This window comes from Homarus americanus, unplaced genomic scaffold, assembly GCF_018991925.1.
Source record: "Homarus americanus isolate GMGI-L3 unplaced genomic scaffold, GMGI_Hamer_2.0 scaffold18703, whole genome shotgun sequence".
NCBI lineage: Eukaryota > Metazoa > Arthropoda > Malacostraca > Decapoda > Nephropidae > Homarus > Homarus americanus.
In genome coordinates, this window is record NW_024749779.1 from 8,954,756 (window position 1) to 8,981,976 (window position 27,221).

Here is a 27,221-nt window from a genome sequence, read left to right on the forward strand (position 1 = left end):
GAAATCCTTAACTCCATATGATACAAGTATAAGGACCAGTTATTTTCTAGATATGAAACCTTCAGATAATGGGAACCGAGTCTGTATGGGTAGAAATCACGGAAGGAAGAGAAAAACTAATTATGGGAGTGATTTACAGGCCCCCAAGTCTTGGGAAAAAAGCAGCTCAGCCCATATGGCAGGAAAGTTTTAGGGCAGCAAAATATAACAACCTGTGCATTATGGGGGATTTCAACTTCAGAAATATTGACTGGGACAACATTGTAGGTGACCATGAATCTGAAGACTTCCTAGACGCAGTACTGGACAATTTTTTGAAACAACTAATTACAGAACCTACTAGAGGTGACAATATATTAGACCTAGTATTAACAAATAAAGAAAATATTATCAGAGATATCACAGTAGGGGAAGAACTAGGTAACAGTGATCACAGAGAAATCAGGTTCACCCTAAATTGGGAAACAAAAAACTATGACAATATGGTCAGAGTCCTAAACTTTCGGTTGGCGGATTACACTGGTCAACAGCCAAAATCGTTCACATATGCTGAATTCGAATCTGATATTTGTTTTGTTCTATCAGACCAGGTTTTATAAAAAAATCAATAGGTACAAATATTTAATATTCCATCACGTGTCGTGCAAAAGATGAGATTATCTCATGTGACTGTGCTTTCATGACTAATTTCATATTAATGAATATTAATTGGATGTTTCATTCTACCATCAGACCTACTTTCTTAAAGAATAAAAAAAATAGTAAATATAGTAACATTATCGCGTCATGCAAGATACAATTTTAAACCTATCATAGATAAGCTCATAAAAAATTGTACCAAAAAACATAAGTTCAAATCCTTTATAATGACAAAATATGAAGTTCTAAAAGTGCTTCTGAACTTTACTCTTTCTCTTGTACAGCTTGCTCTCTTCTCGTTGCAGTGTCCAGCAATAGTCGCCCATCATGTTAGGACTGAATTGTCCCTGATATCTGCTCTCCATTATGGCGATATCTTGATGAAATCTTTCGCCGTGTTCATCACTAACGTCTCCAAGGTTACCTGGGAAAAATTCAATATGAGAGTGGAAAAAATGCAATTTCAAGGACATCCTTGCTCCCAATGCATGATAATTCTGAAGCATGGTTGTTACGATTTCTTTGTAGTTGTCAGCACGATAGTTTCCAAGAAAATTCTTTGACACATTGACAAATGATTCCCATGCTTTTTTCTCCAGTGGGTTCAATGTTTTGGTGAATTCGCTATCATTAACTAGTATACGAATTTGTGGTCCATTCAAGACACCTGCTTTCAACTTGGCTTCGGAATCCACACCACCTAGTTTCTGAGATAAATATAGAGTCCCAGCACCGAATTGATCCATAGCTTTGATGAAATTTTTAGCCAAACCGAGCTTTAGATGCAGTGGAGGCAAAAATATCTTTTCTGGATCTACAAGCGGATTGTGAGCACAGTTAAACCTTCCAGGCACATCTCTTGGTCTTGTCGGCCAATCCTTTCTCACATAGTGCTCTGCATCAGCTCTGCTGTTCCACAAGCACAAAAAGCACATGTGCTTTGTCTAGCCACTCTGAAGGCCCAGTAGTAAACTGATGACTTTGAGATCGCCACATATCTTCCACTGGTGTTTCTCATACTCTATAGCGGCCAACAGAATTTTCATTGTTTCATAGCGCTCAGTCATTTTTGTTGCTTGTGCTATTGGGACAGATGGAAGCCGATTGCCATTGTGTAAAAGAACAGCTTTCAGAGAGTCTTTTCCTGAGTCTATAAACAGCCTCCAATCCTCTGTCTTGTATGTTTCAGACTTGCAGAGTTGTTGTATGAGAGATACTGCGTCCTCGCAATAACAAAGGTTGTTTGCCATCTTGAACAATGCAGACAGCTGTCTATGTCGGTAACGCGCTGTAGTGATATGCACTCCATCTTCTAGCAGGTTACGCTAGATTTGGGACTGGAAGTTCAGCACTGTGCGGTACTGGTCGGATTGCAGAAGCAATATTGGGGTACTGTACCTTGCCTCGTGTCTTGATTTTTATTCCCTTAATATTTGTGAGACAGAAGTAGCAGTCACTACTGTGGTCTTTAGGTTCACGCCATATCATTGGTACAGCAAACGGCATTCCTGAACTTCGTTTACCACACATCCACTCGCTCAGGTGGTTAACACAAGACTTACAGGCTACATGAGGTGCCCATTTCTTGTCTTGGTCACCCAAATGACATTTGAAGTAACTTTTGTAGTTCAGTCGAACAGCTTTTGTGATTGGTTTCTTGAGGCTACCAGGAGTGAAGGCACCACATATGTAGCAAAAACTGTCAGCACCGTTCACACACTTGCGACGTTCCATGTTTTGTTAATTTCAGAGTAATTACAAATCATGCAGGTGTAGATATGCAATATCATGAATCAGCAATCTGAAACAAATAAAAAAGCACAAATCAGGACAAAATAATTGCATAAGTGGAGCCAATGAGCATATAAATTACTGTATCAATAGCATGTTACACTAAATATATAGATATGCTGGTTCTGGAAAACTGAGCCTGATACAGCTATACGAATGTCATAATTGAGTTCAGCACATACAATTACACTAGAATCAGACTGTTTTGATCCAGAAACATGAGAATTTTTTTTTTATGTTGACCAGTGTTATCAGGGATTAAGAAGGTACCTAGGTGAGGTTACCTGGGAACAGTCACGTCAGTCCCCAGTGGGAAGGGGTGAGGTCATAGATGACACAACAGTTGATCATGACTATAATATATTCACTAGTATACTACATAAAGCACAAGAACAAAATATACCATACAGAAAAATTAGGCCAAATAAGAATGAGCCAAGGTGGATGACCAGAAAACTTAAACATGACATAGGAATAGAGAAAGGAATTTATAAGAAATTAAAGGGAGGGGAGGAGCAGCTCAGAAATAGGTATAATGAACTATCTAGGAATGTTAAGAAAAATGTAAGGAAAGCAAAGAGAGACAATGAAGTCAAAATAGCAAGAGAATCCAAGGCGAATCCCAAGGGATTTTTCCAGGTATATAGAACAAAAGTCAAGGACAAAGTTGGGCCTTTAAAGTCAGGGAGAGGACAAGTGATAAATGGCAGTGGAGAAATAAGCAAAGCATTGAACAACTACTTCTTATCAGTTTTCACAGAAGAAATTCGCGAGGAAATTCCAGAGGTGAAACTGATATTTAGGGGAAAGGAAGAAGAGAAATTAAGGAATATAACTATCAGAAAAGAGGATGTTCTTAAGAGGATAAATAAACTAAAGAAGACAAAATCCCCAGGACCGGATGAAATTTTCCCTCGAGTATTGAAAGAGTATAGGGAACAGATTGGCGGACCCCTTGTAAATTTATTTACAAAATCATTAGACACCGGAGTTGTGCCAGACTTGTGGAAACAGGCAAATGTAGTACCCATATTCAAAAAGGGAGACAGAGCATCAGCGTCAAATTACCGGCTGATCAGTTTGACATCAGTAGTGGGGAAATTTCTTGAATCAATTATAGCAGATGGCATCCGATCACACCTAGAGTAAAGCAAATTAATCTACGACTCGCAACATGGGTTTACAAAGGGAAAATCTTGTCTAACAAATCTGCTGACGTTTTTTAGGAAAGTCTTCGAGGTAGAAGATATTGACGAAAATTACGATGTTATTTACTTAGACTTTAGCAAAGCATTTGACAGAGTTCCGCATCAGAGGCTTCTGAGAAAAATTAAGGCTCATGGTATCGAGGGGAAAGTTTTAAATAGGATAAAATCATGGCTCACCGATAGAATGCAGAGGGTCAGCATAGATGGTGTTAAATCTGAGTGGGGCCGTGTAACCAGTGGGGTTTCCCAGGGGTCAGTACTAGGCCCACTCTTGTTCATAAGCTACATAAACGATCTAGATACTGGGATCATCAGTGACATAAGCAAGTTTGCGGATGACACCAAAATAGGACGGCAGATTAATTCAGGGCAGGATGCAAATGCATTAGAGGAGGATCTAAATAAACTGCAGGGGTGGTCTGAAAAATGGCAAATGAAATTCAACACCAGCAAGTGCAGCTACTTAATATTGGAAGAACAAATACTGACAACTTATACAGCTTTAACAACATCAACCTAGAGAAGTCGACTTGTGAAAGAGACCTAGGGGTAATTGTAAGCCCGGACCTAAGGCCTAGAAAAACAGTGCGTTAATGTTCGAAATAAGGCAAACAGAGTATTGGGTTTTATATCTATAAGTGTAAGGAATAAGAGTGCAGAGGTCTTATTGCAACTATATCTTGCGCTAGTCAGGCCGCACCTCGATTATGCGGTTCAGTTCTGGTGCCCTTATTATAGAATGGATATCAATTCACTAGAGTCGGTGCAGCGAAGAATGACGAAAATGATTCCGGGACTTAGAAACCTTCCATATCAGGATAGGTTAAAGAAACTTATCTTGCATTCCCTAGAAAGACGAAGAGTGCGGGGAGATATGATAGAAGTATTTAAGTGGGTGAAAGGAATCAATAAAGGGGATATAGATAAAGTTCTTATCATATCCGAGCAGGATAGGACTCGGAGCAACGGATTCAAGTTGGATAAGTTTAGGTTTAGGAGGGAGATAGGTAGAAACTGGTTCACAAATAGGGTGGTGGACGAGTGGAACAAGCTTAGCAACTTTGTAGTAAGTGCTGGAACTCTGAAAAATTTAAAAAGGAGGCTAGATAGATTCATGGATGATAGAGAGTGGTAGTAACTCTCGACAGGAGCTGCCATGCACAGGCCAACCGGCCTATTGCAGACTCCTTATTTTCTTATGTTCTTATGATGATGTTTCCTTGTTGTCTCCACCTTATTATAGTAATGCAATCAATACCCAAAGAAGGTTAGCAAGGCATGATAACTTTCCCAATGTCAGGAATAAAGATGTATACAATATGTTAATGACATTGCCTAAACCAGCAGTTGAAGAAATGTGTCCGCTGTTTAAATGGCCGTTTATTTGGGAAAATATTACATGTAAATATATGGATCCTTACCAGAGAGGCTTCGAATATAGGTATATTCATGAAACTACCAACAAATAAGAGAATAAAAATGTTAAACATATAACAAGGTGATAGTTGTGTAAGATGTGGTGAGGTATAATCTCCTGTGGACGGAAATAAAGTCCACAGGAAAAAAGTCACATGACTTGTACACATTGACAACACAATATATGGATCACCTGAAGAATCGTCACCCCAGAATGTCCACCTGAAGAATCGTCACCCCAGGATATCCCACCTGAAGAATTGTCACCCTGCCAAACTCTGGGGTGACAATTCTTCAGGTGATCACAATATATATATATATATATATATATATATGATGGCATTGCACGTAGGTTAGGTTAGGTTAAGTTAGGTTAGGTTAGGTTAAGTTAAGTTAGGTTAGGTTAGGTAAGCTTAGGTTAGGTTAGGTAAGGTTAGGTTTTTTCCGTGCCTTGTTATCTGTGACTTTTTTCTTGTGACTTTTTTCCAGGATTATAATTTCCATTACATATATTTTACTTCTGCTTCCATAACAAAGACATAATTAAATGGCTTAAAAATATCCTGAATACATTTTGCAATGTTAATAGCAAATTATTATTGCATTTTTAATGTTTAATATTAACTGTGGTAATAATAAGGATAAGAATACAATGCTCATACTAATGTTAGATCATATTTACTGTATGTGGTTAAGTAGGAAGGAAAATTATAAAGCGGGATATATTATAATAAATAGATAATCAAGTGTATTTTAAAAGAAAAGTCATCCAAATATTTCACGGACAAATATATTAAAAGGTATTATCTATGTACAGTATATACGTAAATTGTGACATTTTAAATAAAACATGAAAAAAAAATACTAGGCATTTTCAAGAGATATGAGTAACATACTTGGAATAAGCGTGAATAAAATAGTTTAAAAATGTGGTTTACAGCAACATTTAAAAATACATTAAATATAATGAAAAAAAAACGCCACTACTTCCATATCCCTGCAAATATAGTGGGACAAGTAAAGTCGGGCGGTAAAAATTTTAATATTACACCTGAATAATTTGAAGTATATTTCATTTTAGGTAATTGTCCAATTTAGGGCTCCACCATATTTAGTTTGTGTGTGTGTGTGTTTTATGAAACGGGAATTTCACAAGAATGTGTGTTTTTTATGTATTCTTTAGTTTCACAATGGGGAAGATTTCCAGTAGCCCTGCTGTCTCTTAGACCCCTGCAGAGAGTTTGCCAACACTTACAATGGTCAAAGTAACCTAACTTCACAACTTAACCTTCCTTCTATGTGAAACTAAGCATGGGCTCACCCAGGGGCTCTGCACGCCCTCGGACGGCCCCAAATTTTAAATATAATAGCGAAGATATTAAGGTTATATGGCCGCTGCTCGTCTCGTCACAATGATTACATTATATTATCGTAGGCACTCAATTATCGAATTACTGTTTGCCAAATACAATATTTTCAACGATTTTACACTCTGGGCAAGCCTCCAATCTTATAATAATCAGTTAGTATAGAAGGAAATAATGTTTAGACTTTATCATTTCATGTATATTAAATATAACAAGGAAAGGAAACTTCCTTACCGTCGCTTATGAATCACACTGACTAGATACCTGCAAGTAACATCCTTCTTCCCCGTAAATCTGCTGATTTGAAACATGGCCGACTCCAAACAAGGTATCTTCCTGCATATGGATAGCATTATTATTGTATACCATTGATACTATACAGTACGGTTTGTGATAGTGCACACCTGCATGGTATAAATATTGATAACAGTATGAGTAGTTATGTCCTTCTCGCCACACATTAATTGGGCAGGATATAAAACTTCATTCGAGATCGGGGTTCATTCAGGCATAGGTAGTCACACCACAGCCCAAGACTTTAAGTCGTATCGTACAGTGTGCACACTGTTACCAGACCAAGAGAAGAACGAACTGCGGTACAGTACACGAACTTTTATGATTGACTGTACATACAGTCCATCAAATATGGTTTAAATCAAGATCAGTTCCTAAATTCTCTAGTTTACGCGGGAGTTGTGTGTTTGAGAAATAATTACATACTTTATGCTTATTTATTTACAGGTGCAGGAATCGGACTAGTGGTATTCCTGTGTGAGCAGTTAGTTCATAAGTGTGTTCATCAATCACAGCCTTGAGCACCTTAACAACAGTACGTCAACCAAGTTATGTAAAATTAAATAAAACTGGTTATTTTATGCAGTAATATCAATATCTGCACAAAGGTTGAGTATAAAGACACAGGGATTATTATTGTAATGATTGTCTGCATCCAAAAATGTTTTGTAATTTATCTGCCTTCTGTTGTTATTTTGGCCTTCTTTTGGACTTTTACAAGTAAAATTGAGAAGTTGTTGTGTGTGTAAATGTTAGTATGTGTGTGTGTGTGTGTGTGTGTGTGTGCGCGCGCACCACAGGATCAAGAAAAGGGAGAACTAAGATATGTGGCTGCAGTTTACATTCCTGCCTTACCACATAAATCAACTCACGGGCAACCACCATCCAGCTCACCATACTTTTCATCATCATCAGCACCCCAAGGCCCCCACAAGTCCAATGGTGACAGACGAATGGCGATGGGGACAGGCAAATATTGCTGCCGGGAGTCTCTAGTCACAACTTTTTTGTACATAGGCCGCAGAGATAAGAAAAACGTTTATGTACTGGGATTTAGGCAGTAATACAATCCAATCCTGTCTGTGCAACTGAGCAGCCCTTTCCGAGTCTCGCTGAATCACTTACCTCATGCTTTCTCCATCAGTGCATACGCCCCAACACTGGATGAAGAAGACACCAAGGAGGCCCTTTATGCCGACCTTGACAAAGTGCTAATCTCTATCCCCAGAAAAGAAAAGGTTGTGCTCCTAGATGACTTCAATGCCACAGTTGGCAGAAATGTTGACTTATGGTAACGAACCATATGGAGAGAAAGATTGGGTAAGTATAATCCCAACGACCTACTCCTCATCATCAAGTGTGGTGAATCCAACCTCACTGTCACCAACACCTTGTTTAGGCAAGCCAACAAGTTCAAGGATTTTTGGCAGCACCTACGATCCAAACATTGACAATTCATTAAGTGCATCTTTGTCAGAGAAAGACATCGCCTCCAGAAGAGGTTTTAACACCAATGACGGCAGGATCAAGTGGCAGACACTACTCTCAGAGAGCAGCTCGAGTATGGACTGATAACAGCCCAACAATAAACAACCAAAATCCGAATGCCGAATGGGGTATCCACGATGTTGTCATCACAAAAACCTGCAACGAGACCCTCGACCAGATCGAAAGAAAACACCAGAATTGGTTTCATGAAAATAACCAGGGAATCTACTTACTAGTCAATGATAAACATGATTCTTTCACTGACTCATAGAACTACCTTCAGTTATGGACCAAAGCTGATATTTTTGCCAGAAGAAAACGTTGACCCAGAGCAAACATTGCAATATAAGGAACGAATGGTGGAAAATTAACATGTGTGAAACGCAAAAATTTGCAGACCAATACAAGATGGGTAACTAAAACAATGTATGGCCCAGCTACTCGTGGCACGGCCAGTCTCCGCTCATCCGACGGTAACTCCTCAATTAATGACGAAGACGGTATAAGTCAGCACTGAAAACAGCACTACCATTCGCTGCTCAGCCGAAACACCGATGTGGATGTCCTGACTATTCAGCAGGTCCCTTTGCACCCACCTCAGCTATCCTCCATCCCTGGATGAGGTAGTTACTACCATCAAACAGATGAAAAATAACAAAGCCACAGGGCCTGGTAAAATCCCAGCCGAGATGTATAAAACAGGAGGGCCTCTGCTTACCAGCCGTCTCCACTCTCTCCTGGAGAATACAGTATATGGGAGGAGGAGGAAATTCCCAAAGACCTTATTGACGCCTCCTTCGTCAATATTTATAAGAACAAGGGAGACCGGTCAGACTGTGGCAACTACCACGGGATCTCTCTGCCGTCCATAGCTGGCAAGATTATTACCAGAGACCTCCTAAACAGACTTCTTACTGAGGCGGAAAACTTCCTCCCAGAATCTCAATGTGGCTGTAGACCGTCACGTGGCACCACTGACATGACCTTTGCTGCCCGCCACATACAGTAAAAGTGCAGAGGACAGTGTTGTAACTTGTACATGGCCTTCATCGACCTTACTAAGGCCTTCGACTCGCTCAACAAGGAAGCTCTGTCGTTTCGGTTATCGACCAAAATTCATCACCATTGTGAGGGAACTCCACAAAGGCATTAACATCAGTGCCCTTCACATTGGCACCCAGACTGAGTTCTTCCCCATCCAAACGGGGGTAAAACAAGGATGTGTACTGGCACCAACTTTCTTTTCCATTATCTTGGCTACCTTTCTTACTCCTGCCAGTACCAATTTAGCCGGCGTATTAGACATTCAGTCCTGGATGAAGGGACTTTTCAACATAAGATGGCTCTAGGGAGGGACAAAGGTGCCGGCCACTTCCATCACTAAATTTCAGTGTGCAGATGACTTCTCCCTTGTTCCTGACACTCAACGTGACCTACCAGAAATCCTGAACACTTACGTAGATGTGTATGCACACTTCCCTCTGTTATGTTACCCACTTTCTGTATCTTGGCTCCCACTTGTCCACCACCGCAGACGATGAAGAGATTTAACATCTGATCAGAGGTGTATAACAAGCCTTTGGCAGACTACGTACCCGTATCTTTAGCTGTAGGGAGCTAAAATTATCTACAAAGCTGCTATGTATCAATCAGTAGTCATCCCCACCCTTCTGTATGGCAACGAAACATGAGCCACATACACGAGGCACCTCAAGACTTTCACCAACTTAGTTTACGTTCCATCCTCCGAGTTCATTGGGAAGAAAAGAGATCAAATGCCAGTATTTTGCTGATACCTACTGTAGGAGCATCGAGGCTACCATTATCCATGAACAACTACATTGGACTGGCCATGTAACCAGCACGGACGACAGTAGATTACCAAAGCAGCTACAATACAGTCACTCAAAGAATGGTCAATGTAATGCGGTCTGACAACGGAAAAGGCTTAAAGATAGTCTTAGGACAAATCTGAAAAAGTGCCAAATCGACCCCCTTTCCTGGGAGATGATCACTCTGCACCGTGTCAATACTTTCGAGTTAGCTTGACTGCATACCAAGGCAGACAAGCAGCAGCGCTGAAAAGACGCTGCCGCCGCCTATCCTCCATTAGATTTAGCCCTCTACACGTGCAACATCTGTGGACAGCCCTGCCGTTCCCATATCGACCTCTCGAGGCACTCCAGAGCATACCAATGAAGTTGACAACTTTAATAACTCTTATCATTGTATGATAGCTGGATGATCGTGTGTGTGTGTGTGTGTGTGTGTGTGTGTGTGTGCGTGTGCGTGTGTGTGTACACACAGGGCGGTGTAATGCATCTTTTGTGGTAGCATTATGTTAGTGATAAGATGCTTGCCTCGTCTCACTTTCAGCTACCGCCGCTGGTAAGCTCTCGTGGCGAACAGGGAAGCAATTTGCATGAATCTTTCCCTGCACTGTTGTGCCTCCTCGTAGCAATACACTGTAACTGGGTGCCTCGTGGGCCCAGGCTAGACCAGCAGGGGATCTCGTAGTAGCATGGGCCCCGGAGGGACGGCGCATAGGCCCACTGGCATGTAGACACTTCCTGACGCCTATCAACACCTGCCCCGCTGCCTTGCGGATTAACCTTGGTAGGTATAAGGCTACGGGAGTAAACCCCAAATGAAAAATCTGCGGTGGAGCCCCGCATCAGGCAAACTTGCTTACAGAGCTCCAACAAGACCCCAACGGAAGGAAAAGGTGGCAGAGGTGACGAACATGGGAACCCAGGGAATACACCGGCGGAAGAAGGCAATGCATGATAGACAGGCTACTAAGGCGAAACCCAACAAAAAGGGTTATCGGCAGTCCATTGCAACTCTCCCTTTCCCCAGTCATTGCAACATTTGTACACTGGATCAGGAAAAGGGACAGCCAAGATGTGTGGTTGCAGTCTGCGCTCCTGACTCACCACATAAGTCAACTCACACTCATCCATCATCCAGCTCATCATACTGGGAAGAAAAGAGAACAAATGCCAGAATTCTCGCTGACACCAACTGTAGGAGCATCGAGGCCACCATTATCCATGAACAACTACGTTGGACTGGTCACGTTATCTGCATGGACGATAGTAGACTGCCAAAGCAGCTACTTTACAACCATCTAACAGATAGTAAACGTAACGCCGGAGGGCAACTGAAAAGGTATAAGGATAATCTTAAGACAAACCTGAAAAAGTGCCAAATCGACCCTCTTAGATGGGAGACGATCACTCCACACTATAACGCTTGGAGGATCACCACACGAGAAGGTGTCAATACTTTCGAATTAGCCCGACTGCAAACCGAGGCAGACAAGCGCCAGCGCCGGAAAGACGCTGCAGCCATCCCTCCCGCACTAGATGTAGCCCCCCACATGAGCAACATCTGTGAACGACTCTTCCGGTCCCGTATCGGCCTCTTTAGTCACCTTAAAACTCACCAACCCAGGTGACATCCTTAATAACTCATATCATTGTATCATAGCTGGATGATCGTCATACTCGAATCCGAGTAATAGCAAAGTAGTAGTAATAGTGTGTGTGTGTGTGTGTGTGTAGTCACCTCAAAAGGTCCGTGATTTCGGCAATTAGAATGAACCGTTGGAGAGAATTCTGGGAGTGCTATGGTTCAGTTCTGAATTTCATCCCATAAATGGTGCTTCTTATAGCACGAGTTAACAACACTACGCCTAGAGTAGATGCCGAGTCTCCCAACGCCTGACAACTTTATCGGTTTCTACGGCAAAGGTGTCTCTTAACTGAATAACGCCGTCTGGCGTTAGCAAGAAAAAAATACCTAAGTACACCGCTACTCTACAAAGGGTTATACAAAAATAATTAATGTGAGAATAAGCTTAAATTATAATAAAAAAATGTTGAAGACTGTGGAAGTATAGATTATTATTATTTTTCTTTTCCCGCTTACAGCGGCTACTTTATTGTGCACCCCACACTCATCCTGAGAGCGGTAGCGCAAAAGGATTACAGAGTAGAGTTTACAACGGGTCATAATAATTAACCCCCGTTGTCAGGATGTTATGGCACTGAATGTTACACAGTATTTCAATTACATTATTTGTTTAGTTCTTTACATAAAGGGTAACTTATTCACAACTGCGTGAGTACAGGCGTGTGAGGCAGTATGTCTGGCCTCACACTTTGTTATTCACATTTACGTGAGAAGTATTCAAGCACATTGCGTATTTGGTTCTGTACATGAGAACTGATATAGTTACTAAGTGCAAAAAAGTGGATACAATCTTAATATGTCGGCTATCTTGCCATTAGAGATGAAGTGTTGTGCCATTTCACACACAGTGTGCTTGGACCTGTCCCTTAAAGGTTCTATCTTCACACAGTCGAGGACGTAGTGTTCAAGTGTGTGGCCATATGTCTGGCCACACACTTTACATTTAATTTTGTTTACATCTGCTTGAGGAACATACTGCCAAAGGTACTTATATCCTAACCTTAATCTAGCGGCTACAACATCTTGTAATCTAGTGATCTTGTTACTTGCTCCATATACATGTTTCACTTGATACATCTCTTCATGGTAAACTATGGATCGACTAGTGCCTGTTTGCACTAGTCTACTTGCGTCAAACTCATCAATAAGTTCTTTCCTAATTAAAGTTTTAAGGGTTCTTTTTGACAGACCCAAAGTGTATTCAACGGTGTCTTTGTTAGACGCGAGTTTGGCGAGGGCATCAACTCTGTCATGTCTTATGAGGCCTATGTGAGAGGGGATCCACAACAGTTTGACCTTGACACCCCGGTCAACAAGGCACGCATATGTGTGTCTGGCTTCAGAGACAAGAGCGTGACAACCTGATTCGAAGGTGCCAAGGGCAAGTAGTGAGGATGGAGAGTCAGTGATGATGAGACTGTCAGTAACAATGGTTTCAATGAATTTAATAGCTGTGAGTATGGCAACTAATTCAGTTTGCAGAGTGGATGCCCAGTTGTTAATTCTAACTCCTTCTCAATTATATTACCGTCAGGTTGAGTCACAACAATAGCACTTCCAGCCCTCCCACAGGCGGTGTTAAGAGATCCATCAGTGTAGATGGTCTGTGTGATATTATCATCAGTCTGTAGTGTGTGTATTTGTTCAAGAGCTCTCAATTTGGCAGTGTGTTGGAGATAAATGCTTTGTATAATTAATTTTTTAGGCGGATATGTCGGTATTGTGATATCGAAGGGAACTGTCCGCCAGGGTGGCAGGAAGAGCTGTTGTGTCTTAACTTTGTACAGGTGGTCTAGTCCAAACATCTTCATATGTGTAGCTGTAGTTTGGATCCATTTAGACTCAACAGTCCCATGGTTCATACATTCTATTAATTTTAAGGAAACAATGTTATCAGGATCACCACGCAGAAGCCTCAGGGCTATCATGAGGTTGACTTCAATTATTCTACCTTTAACACTGGGTATACCTAGTTCTTTCCTCATATTAAGTACTTTAGTGCTCATGGGACATCTTAGGCTAATTCTGAGGGCTTTATTTTGCATTTTCTCGAGCTTGTCAACGCCTTTCCCTTCACGAAGGACCAGGGCTGGTGCGTGGTAATCTATCAGAGATCTTATATACTGTAGCCTAGGTACATTGTTTTAACAATTCTAATATTAGCACCGTAGCGCGGGCTGTACCCCGCTACACTTCTAAGAGGTCTCAGTCTGTCAGTACATTGGCGGGTTAGCTGTTGTATGGCAGGTAGGGTACAAGGGACGGAAACACCAAGATATTTAAACGAAGAAACATAGTCAATAGTGTTGTTACCTATCTTGAACTTGGCGGGGCCGCGTTTGCGGTTACCAGCTTGTTTGTTGAACACCTTAGTTTTCTCAGTGGAGATAAGAAGACCGAGGTTCTCACAGGCTGCGTATACATGGTTCAGGGTGGTTTGCATTCCACGATGAGTTTTAGTATGTATAAGAATATCATCAGCATAGCTGATTGAGATATTGCTGGGGTTGTCTGGTATTAAATTTAATAATGCATTCATAAGAACATTGAACAAAGTGGGGCTAAGTACCCCACCTTGAGGGGTGCCAAGTTGCATATCTTTAACTTCACTTTTGTAACCCTGAAACAGTGCAGCAGCATAGAGAAAGGGTGGGTGGGTGGGTGGCATGGAGGGAAGGGAATGAGGGGAGAGATAGCAGACGCAGTACACAGGTGTTTCTTACCTTTGTTGGCCATAATACTGAACAACGAGTGTGAGTGTGTGTATATGTGTGTGGGTGGGGGGTGGGGGGAGGGATAGGATGTTGTTATGAGGATTAGGATATTGTCATGTGGAATAGGATGGTGTCATGAGGAATAGGATGGTGTCATGAGGAAGAGGATGTTGTCATGAGGAGGAGAATGTTGCCATGAGGGGGAGGATGTTGCCATGAGGGGGAGGATGTTGCCATGAGGGGGAGGATGTTGCCATGAGGGTTAGGATGTTCTCATGAGGAGAAGGACACTATCATAAGTGGGAGGATGTTGTCATGAGAAGGAATATGTTATTATAAGGAATAGGATGTTGTCATGAGGAGGTAGGATGTTGTCATAAGACACAGAGACAAACATTTATGGAGTATAAAGGAAATGTTGAAGAGGGAGGAGAACGCGGAGGAGGAGAAGTATGTTATGCTATTTCCAATAGAATATTAGGGTTGGTATTAACAACATGTAAGGGTGGAATTAACTATTTAATAATCAAAATACACAACACTTTTATGGCACACGGCAGCAATTCCACGCCACACGGCAACACTCCCACGCCGCACGGCAGCAATCCCACGACGCACGGCCACAGTGGACTCCCGCACACACAGCTCATGGCAGGACTCCTACAGCACACACACACTCACGGCAGGACTCCCACAGCGCACACAGTTCACGGCAGGACTCCCACAGCACACACAGCTCACAAAAGGACTCCCACAGCACACACAGCTCACGACAGGACTCCCACAGCACACACAGCTCACGACAGGACAAACACTGCTCACTGCAGAAAGTGTTGACAAGGCCAGCCAGGAGTTCGACAGCCAGGGTGATGGTTCGCGGCTGCTAACTCACCTCCGTCACCTACCTCGTAATCCCGTCTCATTGGCCAGTCCCGTTATGACGCGCTGTGACGTTGACTGACGTCAGTAATTGCTGCTTGAATCAGCCAACGAGTCCTTGGCCAGCTATTCCATAGTCAGGGCATGACATTCGCCCCTGCTAAAATATTTTTTCTTTAGGTAAGAAAAATGTCACAATTCTATGGCCCTGTTTCCGACGTTGGTTCATTGACTGATTATCTGTATCCTCTACTATTAGTCTAGAAAGAAGATCAGCTCCGACATTTGCATTTCCTCTGATATATCGAATCGTGAAATTGAATTGTTGGAGGTGTAACGCCCACCGGATTAATCTTGAATTTGAGTTTCTAGAGGTGCGGAGGCTTGTTACGGGCATGTGATCTGTTTCTAAGGAACATTTTTCACCATATAAATAAAATTAATATTTCTTGATACCTTCCACCACTGCGAGTAATTCCTTCTCAACCATGCTGTAATTCTTCTCTGCGGGCTTTAGTTTTTTGCTTTGGTATGCCACCGGATATGCCTCGCCCTCGTTTTCTTGCAGAAGTACAGCTCCGATCCCTTCCAGAGATGCGTCTGTTCTGAGAATGAAAGGTTTATCAAAATTAGGCAACTGAAGAATTGGTTGTTTACATAGCAGATTTTTTAAGGTGTTGAATGAATCTTCGTGGTGAGATATTCATTGGAATTTGTTTGGTGCATGTTTTCTCAAAAGTTTGTAGAGTGGTAGTGCAATCACTACGAAGTTTGGGATGAAATCCCTGTAGTATCCGGCAAGGCCCAGCAAGGATCTCACTTGCTTTTTCGTGATGGGTCTCTCAGCGCCCTTAATCTTCTTGATCTTGTCTCGCTGTCAAGGTTTTTTTTTTTTTTAAGGGAATTAGCCCACCCGGGAACAGGTCGAACGACCCACAACGAGGCCCAGAGCGCGGAAAAATAAGATAGAAAGAAATTAAAAACAGAAAAGAAAAAGGTTATGTTATTGTACACCACGAAGATGCCGAAAACCATCTTTTTAAAGTGAGACAGATTATATGAGTATGGAAACACAGAAGAAGGAAGAGCATTCTACAGTTTGGCTGTGTGAGGAAAGAAGGATGCACTATAACGGGCTATTTTAGTGTGACCGACTGCCACAGAGAAACGGTGGGCACCACGGGCAAGACGTGTGTTGCTGGCCCATGGCCTTGCCGGCGGTACACAGGATGCCAAATCCACCGAACATTGCCCGTTAAAGTACCTATAAAAGCAACATTACGGCGAAGAGAAAGGGAAGAAACATTGTCAACTAAAGGAGGAGAGTTAATAAGACGAAATGCTTTGATGGAGGTAAACTGATTACCTCTGTCGCTTAGCACTTGCTTGGGAATGCCAATTCTGCAGAATATTTCCGTCATTGCTTCGGCAACGGTTACAGCCACGATAATTCTTCAGCGGTACGGCTTCGGTCCACCTCGTGCTGAAGTCAATGAGTGTGAGGATATACTTTGACCCGTCACTTGCCCTAGGATTGATGGGCCCCACTAGGTCAAAGGCAACCCTCTCAAAAGGCTCAGAAATTACTGGCAGAGACTGTAACGGACTTGGTCTCACTTGTCCACGGTCACTGGTTTGCTGGCAGATATTGCGCGAACGCACCAGTCTCTCATCTCCTCCCCCATGGCAAGTCAGAAAAATACGGCCTGCATGAGATCAAGAGTTTTTTGTACCCAATGTGACCACCAAGAACAGCACAGTGACCCATCTTAAACATTTCCTTACGGTATTTAGCTGGAACCACAAACTGTAGGCGTTCCTCCTGGTGTGGTGTCACAAACGCACGATACAAACGGTTCCTTTTCCTGACATCAGGTAGTAGGTAGAAAGCGGCTACCAATCAGAGAGGTACTACCGCCTGGGAAGATATTGGAAGCATAATGTGTTGTCTAATGGTAGACCCTGCTGCCATATGACATCACGAAAATTATGACAAAGTCCCAGGTTGCTGATCTGACTTTCTGTCTCATTTACTACATAATGAATATCGTTTCTCACTCTTGATGTATTTTTTGTCGTTTTATATTTATTTATGGTTATTATTATTATTATTATTATTATTATTATTATTATTATTGTTATTATTATTATTATTATTATTGTTATTATTATTATTATTATTATTATTGTTATTATTATTATTATTATTATTATTGTTATTATTATTATTATTATTATTATTATTATTATTATTATTATTTTTATTATTTCATTTGTATTTGTATTAATTTGCTATTAATTTTATTAATTGTTGTAATAATAATAATAATAATAATAATAATAATAATAGATATTATTATTATTATTATTTATTATTATTATTTTATTTTCGCCCCCCAAGCCCTGAACTGGGTCAGTGATCTGTGCCCGGGTGGGCTAATCCCCTAAGTTCCTACGTACCGTATCGAGCGTGGGGTCTGTCTCTTGTTCCCTCAGTACGTCTTGACTGCCCATGAGGTCGAAAGGTGCCGTAACGACCAGTGGAATGGCATGTGGTTGTGTTCGAGCCACCTGTCGGGTCACGGCGGCAGCAGAAATCTGGGTGGTCGCATCCATGAAGCAGCTACTCCTAATCCCTTCAATATTCCCAATTATCACTTCAGAAATAGGCTCGGACACAACTGTTGCATTAATCCAACCAGTGAAGAACGGGGATTCCACGTGCACTCTTGCTTCAGGCACAGTTGGGATAGATCCGTCAATCATCTTGACGTGAATCTGCCCGCCGGTGAACTGGTGGTTTAGTACCAAGGTCTTCTTCACCACACAGCCCGAGGATCCGTTGTCCCTCATAACACTGACTGCTTGGTTTCCTACATACCCAGGCTGGATAAGGAAGTTGGCGCGCCAGTGACGAGTGTGTGTGGAGGAGGCTGCTAGTCAAAACTTGTGATGCCTCTGTTCCGAGTCATCCTAGGGTGGAGGTTGCAACTTCTGAAGGGGTTCAGGATCCTCGTTGTGGTGGAATGCAGCGGCGGAGGTTTTCTGTTGTCGGATATTACTGTGATTAAACCCTGAACGCAAATTAGTCTGGTCCCTCTTGTAAGTCTGATATGACGAATGTTATTGGCGATAAAGATGCTGGTTTTCTTGCTGTGACTGATCCTTATACTGGGGAGGTGCTAATGGTTTCTTACCCTGCCACTCTTTCCTTGGTTGGTAGCCATATGCAGAAAAGTGAGCGTCTGCTTTTTCAGGCATCTAACTAAGGGTCCCAGCCTTGTGAATCTTGAAATGGGAGATGAGCTCGGGTGGGCAAGAATTTTCAAATTGATTGCATAACATTAAATCCACCATTCCCTCTTTGGTATTTAGTGTTTCGTCCATTCTGATCCACTGGTTTAAATAAGCAGTGAGACGCAAACTGAGTAGGGGTCTCCTTGTCCTGAATCGTAGCACCAAGAAAGTGGGATCTTGCTTGGTCTACATTTAATCCATAAGCCTTAAGAAGAACTGACATCATCACGTTATATGTTTTCTCATTACTGTTGATACGACGCAGGCTTTCGTGGCTTTCCTTCGAACAGGCTCATGAAGTGGAGACATTTCATAGACTCACTGAAACTGTAGAGCTCTGCCAGATCCTCAACCCGTTGTATGTATGGTTCTACTGTATGGTTTGTTGCTCGTTGAACATTGGTAGTTTTAAGCGAGGAAACGAGGATACGGCAGGCGTCTTGACAGGGGAATCCTGTTTAACTGTTGCGATCTCCAGTTCGTGTTTCCTGGCTTGCTCAGCTTCCTCACTTCTAATTCTCCAAACTTCAAGCTAGTGAAGGCGTAGCTTTTCTTGCTTTTCCTGTTCTTTGGCTCGCTCTTCCCGTTCCTTTGCTCTTTCCTCACGTTCTTCGGCTTGCCGAATCAACACATAATTCCTAATTTCAGTGGGTTCACTGAGCCCTATCAGCTTTGCTTTCTCAAATAATTCTGAGGGAGACATCTTTCCTGCCTTTCCACAGTCGTAACCGTACCCAAACTGTTACGTGAGAACTTGTCTACGGCCACCAATAAGTCCACCCAAACGTTGTCCCTGTTCGGGCGCCAATTGTTATGCTATTTCAAATAGAATAATAGGGTTGGTATTAACAACGTGTAGGGGTGAACATAATTATTTAACAATCAATACACACAACACTGGTATGGCACACGGCAGGACTCCCAGAGCACACACACTGCTCATGGCAAAAAGTGTTGACCGGGCTAGCCAGGAGTCCTACTGCCGGGGTCGCAGCTGCTAGTTCACCTCCGTCACACCACCTCATAGTCCCGTCTCATTGGCCAGTCCCGTTATGACGTGTTGTGACGTTGATTGATATCAGTAATTGCTGCTTGAACCAGCCCACGAGTCCTTAGCCAGTTGGTCCACAGTCATGGTATGACAAAGTAAAAGGAGAAGGGGGCAAGAAGGAAAAAGAATGGAGAAAAAAAGGAGGCAAGAGATAAAATGGTAAAGATGGAAAATTAATAAAAGCCGTGTGGAGGAAGGGTTGACATAAGCACGGAAGGAGGAGGAGAAGGAGGGGGAGGGAGAAGAAGAAGTAGAAGAATAGAAGGTGAGGAAAAAAACGAAGAGGGACTAACACAAATTGAACAAGAGCAAACGTGAGAGTGTTATGGGAAGGGGAAAGAGAAAGTGGTGGAGGAGAGTAGTGGTGGGGAAGCATAATGGTTGGAATTAGTAGTGCCAGGAAGGGTAGTGGTGGGGAAGGGTAGTGGTGGGGAGAGATAGTGGTGGGGAAGAGAAAGTGGTGGGGAAGAGAAAGTGGTGGGGAGGATTGTGGTAGAGCGTAGTGGAAGAGTGGAAGGTAATGGGAAGAAGTAGTGATGGGGGAGGGTAATAGCAGGGACGATTAATAGTGGGGAGGAGTAGTGATGGGGGAGGGTAATAGCAGGGACGATTAATAGTGGGGAGGAGTAGTGACAGGGTAAGGTAGTAGAGGGGAAGAGTAGCGGCTGTCGAGGGGTAATGGCGGGGTAAGATAGTAGCGGGGGACGGTAGTGGCGAGAAGAATAGTGGCGGGGGGGATAGTGGGGAAAAGTAGTGGCGGAGGAAGGGTAGTGGTAGGGAAGGGCAGTGGCGGGGTAGGGTAGAGGTTGGGGAAGTAGTGGCGGGGGAGTGGTAATGGTGGGGTAAGGTAGTGCTTAGGGAGGGGTAGTGGAAGGAATAAATAGTGCGGCCACCAAAGAAATGATTCGGGAGATGATTAGTCTCATAACTGAGTACACTCAAGACGGCTTCCTTGCCCCGTTAGCTCTTCATATACTGGCAATTATACCACTTCTCTTCTGTCAGAGGACACACAAAGACTAAGCACAAAGAAAATGCGGCAGCAATGAAGAGAAGATTGACACTGTGGCAGAAGGGGGCCCTTGATGATCTCCTATGTGAAGCAAGAACACTGCAGGAGAGACTAAAATCTGCAGGAGACGGAAAGCAAAACACCGATGATGCTGCAAGAAAGTTTGGAAACAAATTGCGTGTGGGAAAAGTGTCTTTGGCGGTAAGATCTCTCACAGAGGAATCCACCTGTGGGGTCCGGCCAATAAACAGAGAGACTTTAAAACAACTGAAAGAAAAATATCCCTCTGCAAGTGATGTTGAAGGCATCAGATTTCAGGGTGCCTATATCCCACTAAATGCTGTCATGTTCGAGAAAATAACAGGATGGATGGTGTGGAAAAAGGCACTGAAGACTCAGGGAGGTGCCGGCCCTTCAGATCTGGATGCAAACGGATGGAGAGTCATCCTCAGCACTAACAAGTTTGGCCCCGCCGCAAGTGATCTCTGCACGGCCATTGCCGTCCTTGCAAGAAAGCTGGCATCCTCATGCTGCCATCACCTTCATGCTCTGACGGCCTGCCGTCTCATTCCCCTGGATAAGAATCCAGGATGTAGGCCAATAGGAGTGGGGGAAGTGCTGAGGCGAATCATCGGAAAATGCATAATGGAGGTGGTAAAGGATGATATCAGGGCAGCAGCAGGGAACCTGCAAGTTTCTGTTGGCCAACAAGCTGGAGGGGAAGCTGCCATTCATGCCATGAGAACGATATCTGAGCAACGCGATTGTGAGGCCGTTCTCCTGGTCGACGCTTCAAACGCATTCAACATACTTAACCGCAAGGCCGCACTGCACAACATCAAGATCATGTGTCCAAGCTTTGCAATGTACGTTGAAAACTCCTATAGGAATCCATCAGACCTTTATATACTAAACAACAAGGCTCTAAGAGGTGATACCATCTTACAGTCAACCGAGGGAACAACACAGGGAGACCCTGTTGCAATGGCAATGTATGCAATTAGCCTATCAGTGCTCCAAGAAATAAAATTTGAAACGACTGGGGTCAAACAAGTGGCATATGCTGACGACCTTACAGGAGCAGGAAAAGTGGAGGGCATCAAAAAGTGGTGGGACTTGGTAACATCGCGAGGTCCACAAATAGGGTACCACCCAAACGCCAGCAAGTCCTTCCTCATCATGAAGCCAGAACATTATAAACGGGCAATGGAGGTTTTTGGCGGAAGTGAGGTCAAAATAACTAAGGACTGCCAAAGACATCTAGGCGCAGTAATTGGCACTATGGACTTCAAGACCGAGTACGTAGCGGGAAAGGTGAATGAGTGGGTTAGTGAAATCCAAGCTCTGTCTGAGATTGCTAACACTATCCCTGATATCGGACCCCTCCTCCACCCTCTGGAAGAAGCTATCAGTGTCAAGTTCATTCCCAAATTAGTGAAACACACTTCCTTAACCCCAGCAGAAAGAGCACTTCTTGCACTTCCAACAAGACTGGGAGGGATGGGACTAACCAATTCGGAGGAGATTGCAGCCACCGAACATCAAAATTCACTTAAGCTCACGGCAGCCCTCACGGACCACATAATAGCCCAGAATGAAACAGGGGAGGTCGATACCAGTGAAGTAAAGATGATTCGTAGGTTCATTACGACAGATCGACAGCACTGCCAAAATGATAAATTGCAGCAACTGTTGATGCAGGTACCAGAAAATTTGAAAAAAAAGTAGCTATAGTGCAGGAGGTGGGCGCCTCGAACTGGTTAACTATGTTACCGATAAGGGCAAATGGTTTCAGTATTAACAAACAAGAATTTACAGATGCCATTGCTCTAAGGTACGGTCGGCCAATAGAAGGTTTGCCCTCCCAATGCGTGTGTGGCTCTTCCTATGACGGCGATCACGCCATAGTGTGCAAGAAGGGGGGCTTCATATGCATGAGGCATGACGAAGTAAGGGACCTCACAGTGCTCGAAGATTCTGTACGCGGGGACAGCGAGCTTTCTTCGACATCAGGATTTTTGATCCCATGGCCGCATGTCACCGTAACCTAGCTCTCGATGCTGCACATAGGAGGAACGAGAACGACAAGAGAAGAGCATATGGGGAGAGAATTCAAAACGCTGATCAAGGCAGCTTTACTCCTCTAGTGTTCACAACCTCTGGTGGGATGGGACCAAGTGCAAGATGTTTCTACGCCAGACTCGCGGAGGTGATCTCCGAACAGAAGCAGCAGCCCAGAAGTTATGTTACAGCCTGGATGAGATGTCGACTGTCTTTCTCTCTCCTTCGGTCGGCTTTGCTCTGCCTCAGGGGAACGAGAGCTGGTGCCCCAATTTCGACAACTGCTGCAGATATTGACTATGAGGCTACAGTCACTGCATGCCGCATAGATCTGCGGCTCAACTAATTCAACACAGATAGGATAGCTACTTATGTATTAGGATATTTAATATTAAGGTAATTAAATGGTGGCGAAGGTGTGGCTATTGGGGGAGGCTGGAGGCCACGCATAAAAAAAAAAAATAGTAGTGGGAAGGGGTACTCGTGGGGGAGGGTAGTGGTGGGGGAGGGTAGTGGCGAGGGGCAGGGGCGGGGAAAGGTAAGGGAAGGGAGGACTTGTGGCGGTGGAGGGTCATGGTGGGAGGATAGTGGAGGAGAGGAGTAGTGGTGTGTCAGGATAGTGATGGGGATGAGTATTGGCGGGGTGGAGGGCAGTGACGGGGAGGAGTAGTAGCGGGGGAGGTATAATGACGGGAGGAGTAGTTATGGTGGAGGGTAATGGTGGGAAGTAGTGACGGGGGAGGGTAGTAGCGAGGGAGAGTAGTACCGGGGAAGGGTAGTAGCAGGGGAGGTTATTGGCGAGGCAGTGATAATGGTAAGGAAGGGGTAGTGGCGAGGGAGGGTAGTGGCGGGGTAGGGTAGTAGCAGAGGAGAATAATAGCTGTCAAAGGGTAGTGGCGGAGGAGGGTAGTGGCGGGGAACGATATCTAACACTGGCTCTCTGTATTTCCTGTTGAGCCTGCCACCCAACCCACGCCTGCCATCCACACCATCCTTACCCCTGCCACCCACCCCACGCCTGCCGCCCCGCGTTTGCTGCCATGCTACCCACCCATTAATGAAGATGATATTAGAGTTCCAAAAATTTTACTGGTAACAGGAGGCTGCAGTGTTAGTAAATAATGAACTGACTAATTGATTCAAAATTTAGACAGGGAGTAAGACAAGACTGTATTCTATTGCCAACATTGTATAATATATATTCAGAATTCTTAATTAGAAAAATTGTAGTGATAATGGAGGACTAAAAGTTCATGGTAAAATAATATGAAATAAACGCTATGCAGATGATACTGTACTTATCCTAGATAGTGAAGAGGTATTACAAAAACTCATGTATAGATTAGTGGCTTGGGGGGTGAAAAAATTAGAACAGAAATAAATTGAAAATAGAGAAGAAAAAGGCTATACTGTGTTAATCTACACCACGAAGGTGCCGGAAAACCAGCTTTTTAAAGTGAGACAGATTGTATAAGTATGGAAACACAGAAGAAGGCAGAGCATTCCACAGTTTGGCTGTGTGAGGAAAGAAGGAGGTAATATAACGGGTTATTCTCGTGTGACCGAAATCCATTGAGAAAAGGTGGGCACCTCTGGCAAGACGTGTGTTACGAGCACACGGCCTTGCCGGCTGTACACAGGATGCCAAATCCACCGAACATTGCCCTTTAAAGTACCTGTAAAAGAGAGAGATCAAAGCCACATTGCGGCGAAGAGAAAGGGAAGAGAGATTGTCGACTAAAGAAGGAGAGTTAATAAGATGAAATGCTTTTGATTCCACCCTATCTAATAGTAGGACAGAAGAAGAGCCATCCCAGATATGAGAGCAGTACTCCAAGTTAGGACGAATGAATCCCTTATATACTTGGAGCAACTACTCAGGAGTGAAGTAGCTACGGCATCTGTACAGCATTCCCAACTTTCGGGAGGCAGCTTTAGCTATATTAAGGATGTGTGATTTCCAGGACTTATTTATATCAGAATTTGGCAGGATGGTAGTGTCCTGAAATGTAATTGGTGGGAGATCGTCTAATTTAGAAAGTGTAATTGGTAAATATTGAGTTTTATTACTATTGAATTTAACCAACTTTGTACCTCCCCATTCAGAAATGCTGCACAGATCCGCATTGATAAAAGTAATGATATCAGCTCTAGAAATAGATCTAGTATGAGAGTTCGGAGGAAGGGGAAAATGCGAAGAAGAGTGAAGAGTAGAATCATCAGCGTAAGAATGAATAGAATTAGTTGTAGTGTGAAGTAAGTCATTGATAAAAAGAAGGGAGAGAGTAGGTGAAAGAACAGAACCCTGTGGGACACCACTATTGGTGGTGAAAGAGCGAGAGATCGATCCCTCGACAACTGCCATGGATCTGTTCTCAAGGAAGATAGAGATTAGAAAACAAAGTGGGGAGAGAAACAAAAAGAGGGAAGTTTAAATAGCAAAGAATTGTGCCATACCCTGTCAAATGCTTTGGAAATGTCGACGGCCACAACGAAAGTTTCCCCATAATCCCTGAGAGGATGACCAAAGATGGGTGCAATAAGAACAGATCACCAGTAGATCTCGCCTGGCGAAAGCCATACTGGTGATCCGACAAAAGAGAAAGGCGTTTGTAAAGGCCTGGGACTTAGGGATAGAAATCCCTTACCAGGCTAATCAGGATCTTAATATAGGAAAGTCAAGGACCATGGTTTTCCGAGGAATAACAAACAACCGTTAGAGATTGGCATCTCTTTACTATAAAAATATAACACAAAACTCTGACACCACTCAACAAACATCAAATAATTACGGGAGTCAAACAATTAATGGAAGCAACAATTAAAGGAATCAAACAAATAATAGAATCGAAAACCAAAGGGGAGTCAGCAATTAATGGAATCAAACAATTAAATGGAGTCAACAATTGATAGAATCGAACAATAAAGGGGAGTCAGCAATTAATGGAATCAAACAATTAAATGGAGTCAACAATTGATAGAATCGAACAATAAAGGGGAGTCAGCAATTAATGGAATCAAACAATGAACAAATATTTCCTACGGCAGTGGCCCTGGGGGAAGGTTCTGGAACGCGGTGATGCACACTCAGGGCAGGGAAGCGTCCATTCACTCCACACTCAGCAACGTCTTGAAAAGGCAGGAGAACACCGGGGCACCGACGGAAGGTGATGAACTGATGGTCGTGGTATGCGGTAGTGGTAGATGACCAGAGAGTTGGCAGTTGATAGGTGAAGGTCTGGGAACACAGCCCACGAGTCCAGGACCTATGATGAGATCACAGCCAGAATTTTGACGGACAGCAGGGTAGCTAGATACTGACGGTATGGCGGCTGGGTTGAATCTGCCCGCGGCGGAGAGGGTTGCTGCCGTTATCACCTCCGTCCAACCACCCCAAGTGTCGTATGCACCAGCAAACGAGCGAGTTAGCAGCGGTAACTAGCCGGAGGATCGTTTCTGCCCTTACAGCGTTCAAGGTGACGGAGAAAATGGGAGTTCATAATAGTCTCGAAAATCTTAGAGAGGGATGAAGTTAGGGCAATGAGTCGATAGTTACAGGGATGAGAATGGTCACCCTTCTTCGGGATGAGCTAAACCAAAGCATGCTTCCAAGAAGAAGGAAAAGTTTGGGTTTTGAGGCAGAGGCGAAAGAGGCAAACAAGCACAGGGGCCAGAGCTTAAGCACACTCCTTCAGAACACGAGGGGGTATTCCGTCAGGTCCAAGCGCCTTACTCACATCCAACCTGGATAACACACCGGCAACCTTGCGAGTGGAAATTATAGGAAAGTGCATACGTTCAGTTGGGGGAGCACGGGTAGGAGGGATAGAGTGGGAATCGTCTAAGGTGGAATTAGAGGAGAATAAGGTGCCAAAGAGATTGGCTTTGTCAGGGGGAAAGTTGGCTATAGAGTTATCAGGTTGGAAGAGAGGAGGAAAAGAAGGAGTGCAGTAGTTGTGACAGGTGTTTTTGGTGAAGGACCAGAAGGATTTACTAGAGGAAGAATTAGTCAAGACAGCGGTCTTTCATTTTTTATAAAATTCCGCTTGGTTCTACGATTCCTAGAGGTAATGAAAGAGGTGTGGGTAAAAGGAGAAGGAGATAGGTTCATAGCTCGATGTGCCTTATCTCTCACCCTGCAAGCAAGAGAGCAGGAACGATCAAACCATGATTTTAATGTAAAAGTTTTGGTAAAAGATGGGATAAATGCACTCATACCACCCTATATAACCCCAGCAATGCTGTCAGCACATACCGAGGCGTCCCGAATGGAAAAGCAACTTTCATCCCAAGGAAAGTCGGTGAAGAATTCTCGCAAGGATTGCCAGCTGGCCCTCCGATAGTGCCATAGTTGACTCTTAGAGGCGGGTGGGGGAAGTGGTCGAGCCTAGTTTGATTTAATAGAAATAAGGTTAAGATCAGAAGACCCTAAGGGGGCAGAAATTGAGTATGAATAGTGTGAGGGGTTAGAGGCAAAACAAAGATCAAGAATGTTAGCAAGTTGTTCGTGACGATCAGAAACGCGTG

At 43.4% G+C, this 27,221-nt stretch overlaps 1 protein-coding gene across 1 annotated transcript in view; it reads left to right on the forward strand.

Moving 5' to 3' along the window:
- LOC121853915 (probable glutamate receptor) overlaps nucleotides 1-27,221 on the forward strand; it is a 196,018-nt gene that overhangs the window by 160,863 nt on the left and 7,934 nt on the right. The window contains exon 11 of the mRNA XM_042348311.1: nucleotides 7,163-7,250. Coding sequence (XP_042204245.1) covers nucleotides 7,163-7,236 — 74 coding nt within the window. The 3' untranslated portion in view covers nucleotides 7,237-7,250. The remainder of the gene's footprint in view (nucleotides 1-7,162; nucleotides 7,251-27,221) is intronic.